The sequence below is a fragment of the Talpa occidentalis genome, unplaced genomic scaffold (genome assembly GCF_014898055.3).
Source record: "Talpa occidentalis isolate TD23 unplaced genomic scaffold, MPIMG_talOcc4v2.1 talOcc4.7, whole genome shotgun sequence".
NCBI lineage: Eukaryota > Metazoa > Chordata > Mammalia > Eulipotyphla > Talpidae > Talpa > Talpa occidentalis.
Genome location: NW_023605083.1, coordinates 115,136,672 through 115,147,836, shown reverse-complemented (window position 1 = coordinate 115,147,836; position 11,165 = coordinate 115,136,672). Strand labels below are relative to the sequence as shown.

The 11,165-nt window shown below is 59.1% G+C and overlaps 1 protein-coding gene across 5 annotated transcripts; it reads left to right on the top strand.

Moving 5' to 3' along the window:
* Positions 1–480: 480 nt before the first annotated feature.
* EPN3 (epsin 3) lies at positions 481–10,139 on the top strand. Of its 5 annotated transcripts, none has more exons than XM_037493638.2 (10): positions 481–525; positions 4,118–4,818; positions 5,853–5,971; positions 6,626–6,706; positions 6,911–7,036; positions 8,154–8,241; positions 8,687–8,953; positions 9,139–9,255; positions 9,386–9,616; positions 9,805–10,139. In XM_037493638.2, exons 2-10 carry the CDS (start codon positions 4,257–4,259, stop codon positions 10,137–10,139), a joined length of 1,926 nt encoding a protein of 641 aa, XP_037349535.1. In that variant the 5' UTR covers positions 481–525; positions 4,118–4,256. The 5 variants fall into 5 exon arrangements, with proteins under 5 accessions (XP_037349535.1, XP_037349532.1, XP_037349531.1 ...); XM_037493635.2 differs by lacking the exon at positions 481–525 and adding an exon at positions 683–1,032; XM_037493634.2 differs by lacking the exon at positions 481–525 and adding an exon at positions 2,219–2,568.
* Positions 10,140–11,165: the final 1,026 nt, after the last annotated feature.

Here is an 11,165-nt window from a genome sequence, read left to right as displayed (position 1 = left end):
ATTAGACTGGAGTCTAGTGGCTCTTACTCCCTCCCTTGTCAAGCCAGCTGACTTCCTTGAGCCATTTTTCTGCCTTCAAAACAGCCTCTGGTCTTTATGCTCCCTCCCTGGCCCTGAGGAACACCAAGTGGGCAAGGGATGGCTCTTGGAAAGAAAAGTGCTGTCAGCTCAAACTCGGCACCATCACTGCTTCCCATCAGGAATCATGATTCCAGGCCACGCTGTTAGAAGAACTGCTTTGCAAACATTGGTGGGCTCATGCCTTAAGCGCTGACGGAGCAGAGGTGTGGGCGGGGGTGGGGGGTGAGCACAGTCTCTCACCCATTTGGCTTTACACTTGGTGTATTGATAGGAACCCCTGGGGCCCCAAGCATCCTCCAATTGTGATCTGGAAGGAGGCTTGGAGGAGGTGGGGGAGGGGCAGAGAGTTCTGGGCCAGGAGCCCCTGGCTCAGGGGGCCTGACAGGGTAGTAACCACCTAAGCGCCAGCCCCAGGGAATAGTCCTCCTGGCCCCCGGAGGAAGGGTAGGTGAGGTGGGTGTTGGTGCCCCCCTTCCCTGATTCTCTTTGAGGAGGCCGGGGGCAGTTAACTCACTGTAGGGTGGGGGTGGGCTGCCAGTCCTGGCTCTAGGGCACGCCTCCTGGGGACAGCGAGCCCTCCCACCTCTGAAGGTGCGCGGCCGGCCAGCAGGAAGGGGTTAATGTGCTGAGCGTCCTCCTGTGTCCTGTTACTGCTGAGGCAGACCTGCCCGGCCAGCTGAACAACTTTCCTCTGGAGTGCTGCCTGCCGGCTGGGCGTCTAGAAGCAAGCGGGCCAAAGGCAGAGCTGCAGTCCATTGGGGGACCCTGCTGCCACCCTTCCGAGGGGTCTGCACCTCCTGGGAGAGGGTGGGTCTCCGGGACGAGGGTCGGCGGTGGATGGCTCTGGGGCCACTCCCGAGGCGGTGCTGTCCCCCCAGCTGGCAGGTCCGAGGGTCACTGCAGAGGCTGCTCGCGGTCCCAGGGCTGGGACCAGGGGAGCCTGCACCAGAGGTAAGCCGGCCCCTCCCTGGCAGCAGTGCTACCCTGCAGGGAAGGCTTGGGGCTGGGGCTGTGTCTCCCTCTGCGGCTCTTAGGAGAAGGGCGAGGAGAGCAGGGCTAAGAGGAGCCCAGAGGCTTTTTGCCAGCCCTGCCTCCCTCCCCACTGCCCCCTGGGAGGGGAAGAGGGTCGGGGGACTCACTCCCCAAGCTGAGACTAGCATCTCTGCTTGTAACAGAGTGGTCCCCAGGAAAGGGAGAGGTTCCTGGGGACCACCCTGTTACATGCTGACCTTCCCCAGACGGGCTCCTTACCCCTCCTCCTCTGCCCCTGGGGCACCGCTAACCTGGGGGCAGCCCCCACCCCACTCCGGGACCCTCAGGACATAGCAGCTAAGAGCCAGAGCTTACTCTCCCCTCTCCATCCGGGCAAGTGTTGGGTCACCTCCACCCTCCACCGCAGGACGTGATGGGGGCCAGGGGCTGGAGCCCACCGGAGCAGAGGGTGGGAAGAGGTGAGGGCTGGTGGGGACGGATGCAGACTTTCAGGCTGACTCTGGCACATGACTTGACATCAGGGTTCTTTCAGTCTCCCTGAACCTTCGTCCAGACGGTTCTCCCGCTTTGCAGCCCCTCCCCCTGTAAAGTTCTCCGGGAGCGCTAGGTAAGCCCGAGTGCTAACCGGAGCCCCCAGGCGGTCCCACCCCCTGCTGGCCCTGCTCCCAACCTCGCCCCCAGCCGGCCCCTCCCTTCTCAGCCCTCCCCTCCAGCCTCTGCCACCCTCCCCCATCTCTGACTTGGCCCCGGGGCCCTGCCCCCTCTGTGTCCTTCCCTCCACCTGACAGGGTCTGGCTCAAGGTCACTGCAGTAATTCCATACCCGGCTGCCTGGGCCGCCACCGCCGCCGCTACCGCCTTATCGGCTGCTGGGTTTCTGTTTCACTCCCTTTTATTTCTGGGCATATTGTGTTCGATAAAACCCTTTGCTTGTAACACTGCTGGCAGCGCTCCCAGCCGCTCCCTCCTGCGTTCCTTCCTTCCCTCCTCCCACCCCTGTGATCCCTCGTCTCACCCTGCCCCCTTCCTCCCTACCTTGTCCCCTCAAACTTCACGGAGGGAGGGCCCAGCACCTCCCTGGTGCTTCTGAATCCTCCCTTCCCACTCCGCAAAGTGTGCTGAGAAGGTTCCCCAGGCCCACCCTAGGGGGCCGCGGCGGGGCCCACTCTGAGGCCCCTCCCACTACCCCAGGCCTGGCCAGGGCCGGAGGGCTGGGGCTGCCAGGCCCAGGTAGGGCTCCAGGTGGAGCCGGGATGCTGGACTGGTTCTGCTGGTTTAGTGGCCAGCACTGGGAGGGGTGTGCATAGGGGGCGGGCTTCAGCGCACAATTATTTCTCATCTTGACTCCTGCCACCCGCCAGCCCACCAGTTGGGGAGGTAAAGACGGGTCTGAGTCACTGGTGAGGGGGAGGGCAGGCACTAAACAAGGGCTGGTCGTGGCATCCCCACAGAAGGCCTGCCACCGCTGGACAGAGAGGCAGCTGGCAGACAGCAGGTAGGTAGCGCTTTCAGCCAGCACTTCCATCTTCCCGCAGAGCTTTCCCAGGCACCTGGGCTCCATGAAAACTGCCAAAAGGCCTGCAGGCCACTTGGAACTGAGCTCAGGATTGGCAGGGCTGGGGTGGAGGGAGTGTGCGGCTGGGTGTGTATGGAAGGGTGAGGCAGGGCATATTCCTTCTGACTCCTGCAGGGGACAGAGCTGAGAGCTGCAGTCCCCTTGGGTGTGGGTTTCTTGGGGCTCATGGGTAAAGGAGAGGACTGCAGGCCCAGCAGCGTGTGTGTGCACACCCATGTCAGACAAAGGGTAGTGGCAGGGGGCTCTGGTTTTGTTGTCTGTCAGGGTCCTGAGAGGACCTGTCTCTTTTGGACCTGGGTTTGCTTTGAGCACATGGCCTGGCCTGGGTGGGGTGGGGGAGCAATGGGCTGGTCCTAATCCTTCCTCAGCTGAGGCATCAGATCTATTAGGGGTCCAGGGCCTTGCGAGTTTGGGAAACTCAGACTGGTCTTGCCTCCAGGGACCTTACATTCTGAGGAGAAGGTGGGACCAAACAGTAAAGCAATCAGACAAATTAATTACAAAACTGGTGACACTGACAGTAAGTATTCGGTTAGTCTTCTCGAGACTTGGGCGTTAGTACCATTCCCGCCACCTACACGCTGTGTGGCTGTAGGCGGCCGCATCTCCTCTCTGGGCTCAGTGCTCCCCCATGTACAATGGGGTGCTGGTGGTTAGGTCTCCCTGGAGACAGCCTTCCCCTGCTCTGCTTCCTCTCTTGCCTTCTGACCTAGCTGAGAGTATTGCTTCTGAGCTGCCTTTCTCACTCTGCTGGCTCATACTCATCACCCTTCCCTTTAGATCTGGGATCTTAACTCAGACATCACCGCCTCTGGGAGGCTGGCCCCGCCTTTCTTAACCTGGGTATTCCTGCACTCCTCTGCATTCCCAAGCTGGACGGTGACCGTCTGTCCCTTCTCAGTGGGATGTGGGTAGGTCAAGAAATTGTGCTCTGTGCCTGGCATAGTGCCTGCCTCAGAGAAGACCCTGAGAAATGGGTGTTGAATCAGTTAAGTTACAAAAATAACAATATGAGAAGAGAAGAAAGTGAGGACTGAGAAGTTGGAAGGGATAGGTCTGAGCTAGATTCAGACAGAAGAGGAGGAAGCCAAGCAGAAGGGAGGCAAGTAGGTATTCCTGGGGTTCATGTTCATATCCCTTCTTAAGCACAAGGACTGTGGGGTGTGTCTGCCTGGTTAATCCTGGCTCCGCATTTGCCAGCTCTGTGATCCTAATCAAGTCACTTAATCCCCCTTGGAACCTCACTGTCCCCATCCATGAATGGAGGTAGTAATAATTGTGTCTTTGGAGTGTGGTTGTGAAGATAGGGGAGCATGCAAAGCTAGCCCTGCTGGAGAACAAGTAAAATAAGAAAAATATAAACAAGTCCCTGCTGAAGGCTGATCCTGGCAGCGGGACACCTGCCCAGGCCTGGAGTGGCCAGCAAGGTGGACCCTTAGCCCTGAGTTCCAGACCTTCTCTTTCTCAGACCCATGTGGGACCCAAGGACGCAGCCGCCCTGCTGAGAGCACGGCGGCCCATCTTTGGAGACGGTGACCTCTCATCAGCAGCCCTCGGCCCTCCACCTCCAGCTGGGGTGGGGGCCACCCATCTGCGGGTCCCCGGCCATGACGACCTCCGCGCTGCGGCGCCAGGTGAAAAACATCGTACACAACTACTCCGAGGCGGAGATTAAGGTGCGCGAAGCCACCAGCAATGACCCGTGGGGCCCCCCCAGCTCGCTCATGTCAGAGATCGCCGACCTGACCTTCAACACGGTGGCCTTCGCCGAGGTCATGGGCATGCTGTGGCGGCGGCTCAACGACAGCGGCAAGAACTGGAGGCACGTGTACAAGGCGCTCACGCTGCTCGACTACCTGCTCAAGACGGGCTCGGAGCGCGTGGCCCACCAGTGCCGCGAGAACCTCTACACCATCCAGACGCTCAAGGACTTCCAGTACATCGACCGGGACGGCAAGGACCAGGGTGTCAACGTGCGCGAGAAGGTCAAGCAGGTGATGGCCCTGCTCAAGGACGAGGAGCGGCTCCGGCAGGAGCGGACCCACGCCCTCAAGACCAAAGAGCGCATGGCGCTGGAGGGCATGGCCATCAGCAGTGGGCAGCTGGGCTTCAGCCGCCGCCACGGTGACGACTACAGCCGCTCTCGGGGCTCCCCGTCCTCCTTCAACTGTGAGTGAGCCCCCGGGGTGTGTCTGGGGATAGGGAGGGGGCCTGAGCTCCAGTTCTGGCTGCGAGCTTGAGCCTGACCCGACCTCAAGGGAAGTCGTGAGGCTCAGGGAGATAAGGACCACGACACACGGGGCACTGCGCCAGCACACAGTAGGCACATGATACCTTAGCGGACACAGTCAAGGCATTACGCATTCATTACTATCATTAATTAGCTGTTGGGCCCAACGGCTGGGGGGAGAAGAAGCAGGGGCTCTGGGTTCCAGCCCAGTCCTCACTGCACCCGCCCCAGCTGTGTGATCTGAGCGGCCCTCTCTGATCCTCGGTTTCCTCATCTGTCAAGTGGAAGTTGTCTCACGTGTCTCAGCCAGCTGACGTGAGAATTAAATGAGACCAAGTCCAGGACTGCCCCCGGCCCTGCACCCAGGCCCATGGACATGGAGCTCCCTCGTGGGATTCCCCTTAGACCCCCCACTCGAGGGTACATCCCAGGAAAAGGGAGCCAATGACAAGCAGTTCTTGCCTTTCCTCCCCGAAGCAGTGATCTGAGAACTACAGTCACGCATGGCTTAAGGAGGGGTACATTCCAAGAAGTGAGTTGTTGGGTGACTTTGGCTTTGTGCAAACATCATGGAGGGGCGTTACAGTCTCTTGCAACGGTGAGTGAGTGGCCTGCTCACTATTAACCCAGGCCGCACGGTACAATCCTAATGCCATCATCATCATATCCACCCTCCCTTGTTGACAGAAGCGCCACAAAGCCATGTGTGACTGTACTCAGAAAGGGCCTCCTTTCATAAGGCCCTTGGTAGTATGCTGGGGGACTTGTGCAGCGTTAATGGTAGTATGAGGAGAAACTGTACAGAAAGTGCCAAGCACAAGGCCTGGCCCCTAGGGTCTCAACTTCCAGTTGTTCCTTCCCCCAGTTTTCCCCTCTGGGCCTTGGCTTCCTGGTTGTGTGTTGTGGGGTTGGGTGAGGGGGGAATGACCTGTGGGCAGCTGGGTGTTCACAGAAGCCATGATGGTTGTTGCAGCCTCCTCCTCATCCCCACGCTACACCTCTGACCTGGAGCAGGCGCGGCCCCAGACGTCAGGAGAGGAGGAGTTGCAGCTGCAGCTGGCCCTGGCCATGAGCCGGGAGGAGGCTGAGAAGGTGAGGCCCCAGGCTGAGCTGGGCTGGGCTGGACTGGGGAGGGGACTGCAGGAAGAAAGCGATACTGGATGCCCTGGAGCCTTTACTCTTGGGCTCTTCTGCCCCAGGCTCCAAAGCCCCAGTCCTGTGCACTGTGACAAGCTCAGGGCCTGTGCATGTCCATGGCTTGTCCTGGCAGGAACTTCCTCCTGGCCCCTGTCCTTTCTGGGTGAGGCTGGGAAGGCCCGTGAGCATGTAGTCGGTCGAGGGTACATGGCGCGTCTCACAGACCTGCTGCTGCCGTGTGGTGGTGATGGGAGACAGAGATATGTTGTCCCCAGTTCATCAGCTGTCCCTTGGCAGGTGCAGGGACAGCCCCCGATATCATCCTCTCTGCCATCACATCTGTCATCCAGGTAGACTGGGCAGGAAGAAGCTGGGCTTGGAGAGCACTCAGGGAACCTAAAAGAAAAGGATCAGTCTTGATTTTTAAACTGCACCTCGGATGCAGGCAGGGAGGCCACACCCACATTGCTGTCTGGGGGCAGGCTACCCGCACCCACTCAGAATGGGCATATCTCGCTCTCAGCTTCCTTACCCACACAGGGCCGTGTTGCCCCTCGGCCCCGAGTGGAAGCCCTGGGCCAAATTCACCCCTCTCTTCCTCCCTCACAGCCGGTCCCCCCAGCCTCCCACAGGGACGAGGACCTGCAGCTACAGCTGGCTCTGCGCCTGAGCCGGCAGGAGCACGAGAAGGTAGTGGGCTGAGCCTCCCGAGCTGGTGCTGGTGCTGGTGGAGGTGCTACGGGGCACTAACAGGCTCCTCCCGCATCACCTGTGGTCCTGCTGCTCTAACCTCTCGCCACCTCCCCCTACGCCCGCATCTTCTTGATGCCAGTCCAGGTCCCCGCAAGTCCAGGCTGGACTTCTCAGGCTCTCTAAACCCTGTGTCTTCTGCAGGAGGTGAGATCTTGGCGGGGAGATGACTCCCCCGTGGCCAATGGTGCTGGGGCCACAGTCCGCCGGCGGCAGGACAGAGAGTCCGAGAGAGAAGACGCTGAGGAGGAGAAGCTGAAAACCAGCCAGGTAGGAAGCCCACCTCATGGGCTGCATGAGGTGACAGCACTGGGAGGTGAATTGGGTTAGTATTTATAAAAGTGTAGACTAGTGCTTGGTCTAGAGGAAGCACTACCTAACCATTTACTCAATGGAAATGGGAGCAAAGGGTGTGTAGCAGCCCCCAGTCCCATACCACATGGGCTGGTGACTGAGCTGATGGCAGAGTGGGGTGCAAGGAATCTTGATCCCAACCCCCTGAATTTGCTGCCTTTTATTTTATAACTTGGGGCACATCGTTGTTGGGGCCTCAGTTTTCTCCTCTGTACAGTGGTCTTTTTAGACAGTCCCAGCTCTGCCGTTCTAGGGTTATATGATACTGTGGATTCAGGCATTGGGTGCTGAAAACATCATGGGCCCATATAGTCATGCACCCCCTAATGATATTTTGATCAGGGGTGGGCAGCCTATATACAGTGTTCCCTGTGCATAGCCTGGGGGTGTAGTAGGCAGTGGCACCTCGGTTTGTGTAAGTTTACACAACGTGATATTCACACAATGAAATCACCTAAGGGTGGACTCATAGCAATACAAGGGATGTGTGACTACACTTTCCAAGAGGAGGGGAAGGGGTAGCTGCTGGGAGCAAGGCCACCCTCCAAGCTGTCCTTGCTACTTCTGGGGGTTCTCTGCCCCCTTCCTGCCCATGTTCACTGTGGCCAGTTTCTCCTGGACATTGGCAAGGGAGAGACAGGCTCTTTATAAAATCTGACCTTTGTCGCTGATGGGCTGAGGAGCTGGACAGCTGAGGAAAGGCTCAGGCGGGCCTGGGTTCTTATCCCAGGTCTGCCTCTCCCTGACTGCATGATGTCAGGCAAATTGTTTCCCCTTTCTGGGCCTCGTTTGTAAAACGGGCACATCACTACCTGCCCTGCCTACCGCACATGGTTGTTATGAAAATTAGACACGAAACGGATGAGGAAGCATTTTATACACTGGAAAGCACTGTACAGAGGTGAGAGATCATTAATAGATGTTTGTGGAATGAACAGAGAGAACGAGCTGGTGTTTGGATGACAGGTCAGGGCCCACCCTTCCCCCGGGGCCCCACCCACCTCTGAGCCACAGCTATCTCCTCCCTCTACAGTCCTCCATCCTGGACTTGGCTGACATCTTCACACCTGCCCAGGCCCCGCCCTCCACACACTGCTCCGCTGACCCGTGGGACATCCCAGGTGGGCGTGCGGACTGCAAGAGGCCCCCGGGCTGGCCCCAAACAAGTCCCTTTCCCAACTCTTGCTAGTACCCCCTCCCGGTACTGAGGGGCCCTGGGCAAGTCACTCCCTGAGCCCCCTCTGTGACATGGCGACCTAGTGAGAAATTGGGAGCACCTCTGAAGCTCTTGGGAAACGCAGAAATGTTCTTTAGTTGTCTCTGATCATCCTGGCTTTCTTGCTCCAGTCCATCCCTGCCTGGGCCGGTGGTTGGAGTTGCCCATGCAACTGGACCATGGGGGTCCAGGTTCCTGGGGTAACTTGTTGAATGTAGGCTCCGGCTTACAGGGTGGTCCTGAGGCAGCATCCCATCTGTGAGAGGGGTCCCTTGGTGTCTAGGTAACTGGGAAGGGTGCTGGACTTGGGTGATGGTGGGCCTGCAGTGACTGTGCTGTCCCCATTTCAGGTCTCAAGCAGAACACAGAGCCCAGTGGCTCCTCCTGGGGGCCTTCTGCAGATCCCTGGTCTCCTGCTCCCTCAGGGAGTGCCTTGTCCCGAAGTCAGCCCTGGGACTTGCCTCCTACACTTTCTTCCTCTGAGCCCTGGGGCCGGACCCCAGTGTTGCCTGTTGGACTCCCTGTCACAGACCCCTGGGCACAGAACTCCCCCCACCATAAACTCAATGTTGGGGCGGACCCTTGGGGGCCCTCCATGGAGACCTCTAACACACCCGGTAAGTGGATGGCCAGAGAGTGTGGGTGAAGTACTGGAGGACCTCAGGGTCCCCCTCCCTCTAATGCCAAGGGGAGGGGGGGGCGGCATGTTCTGTATATTAAGAGGGGGTGCTTGCCTGGAAAGGGGTCAGACCAGTGTCTGACCTTTTTGTCAACCCATCTCATTTCCCTCTTCCTTGGCTAGCTCTAGGTGGTACCTCGGCCTTTGACCCATTTGTCAAACCTCCAGTATCCACAGAGAACAAGGAGGGGCTGGAGTGTGCACAGGCTCTGCCCTCTAAGAAGCCCAGCAGCCCTGTGGGTAAGCAGGAGGCAGAGATGATGCAACTCTGGGGAATGAGGGGCCACCCAGAGCTGGCCTCTGCCCTGTTCCTCCCACAGCTGTGACCAACTCCTCTCCCCACCAATGAACTCTATCGTGTCTATTGCAGAACTGGACTTGTTTGGAGACCCCGTCCCCAGCTCCAAACAGAATGGCACGAAGGAGCCAGATACCTTTGACCTGGGTGTAATAGGGGAAGTGCTACCCCAGCCCAGCAAGGAGGCCAGAGCTTGCCCGACTCCTGAGTCCTTCTTGGGTCCCTCAGCCTCTTCTCTGGTCAACCTTGATTCATTGGTCAAGGCCCCCCAAGCGGCAAAGACCCGGAACCCCTTCCTAACAGGTAGGCCAAACCCTCCTCGCTGCCACGTCTCAACACTGGGGAACCCGCTGGCTCGGCTCTTCCTCTCCGAGCCCAGCCTGCCCTGGACTCTTACTTCTTTATTCCTAAGACCCCAGAACTCGCTCCCTGGTCATGAAGGGCTATGTACCCCAGCCCGCTTCAAACCCTCCACACCTCTCATTCCACAGGCCTCAGCGCTCCATCTCCCACCAACCCGTTCGGCGGGGCCGAGCAGGGCAGGCCGACCCTCAACCAGATGCGCACGGGGTCGCCCGCGCTGGGCCTGGCGGCCAGCGGGCTGGTCGGCGCGCCTTTGGGCTCCATGACCTACAGCGCCTCCCTGCCGCTCCCGCTCAGCAGCGTGCCGGTCGGCGTGACCCTCCCCGCCTCGGTTAGCGTCTTCCCGCAGGCCGGGGCCTTCGCACCCGCGCCCGCGAGCCTGCCGCAGCCGCTGCTGCCCACGTCGGGCTCGGCCGGGGCCCCGAACCCGCCCCCGCAGGCCGGTACCAACCCCTTCCTCTGAGCCCCGCCCCTGGCCGGCCGGCGCACGCGCACGACGCCCCGCCCCGGCGCGCGCGGCCGCGGGGCCCCGCCCCCGGGAGACTCCGCCCCCGGGAGACTCCGCCCCCGAGACTCCGCCCCGCGGCCGGCGCGGTGCGCGTCCCTGGTCTCCGCAGACGCTTTGCAGCTCTTGGATTTAGAGACTGGCGACTTCTCAGGGGGCCGAGACCACGCCCCGGTAATAAAGACTGGAACCCACGTCCTCAGCTCTTAGCAAGTGGACTTTTTGCTGGACATGACGGCCGGGCCTCGACCACAGGCCAAACTACTGCTCCACAATGTGGGGCACCAAAGTGTTAGCATTTCCTGTGCAGCCTCCTCGGCCCGGCCCTTTCTCGCTTCCAGAAGTTGCCCAGGCTCTCGCTCCTCATTCCATCATGTCATTCATCACACATCTGCACTGGGGATGAGCTAATAGCAAGGAGCTACATGCAGTTAGTTGTTTCCGTTTACTGTGCACTCCTTATGTGCTGAGCACTAAGGCAGAGTTTGTTTAATCCTTGCGGCAGCCCTGTAAGGTAGATAATGTTAGTCCTGTTCAGGATGGGCTGCGTAATTTGTGGGGTCAAGTGCAAAATGAAAATGTAGTGCCCCTAGTTCAAAGTTGGGTTAAGGATTTTTAAGTGGGAGCAACAGAGCATGAAACCAAGTGCACAGTCCTTGGCCCCACTCCCTTACAGGTGAGGAAACAGGCTTAGGAGACAGTGGCATGTTCCAAGTCACAAAGCTGGCAGGAAGCAGGGCTGGAATTCAGACAGTCTGGCTCCGTTGCCCTGAGCTCCCAAGCTGGGCCTCAGATTTAATTGGCAAATATTGACTGACTGCTATGGATAAAGAACTGGGCTGGCCTGGGAGGGTTGCAGGAATTGCTAAGCCCACAGCTTTCAGGAGCTCAGAACTCAGTGCTGCAGGCAAGCCAGATGCAGTAGGCCCATGCACCTTTGTTTTTACTGAGTCACCTTAGATCTGGTCACCAGGGTCAGCAAGA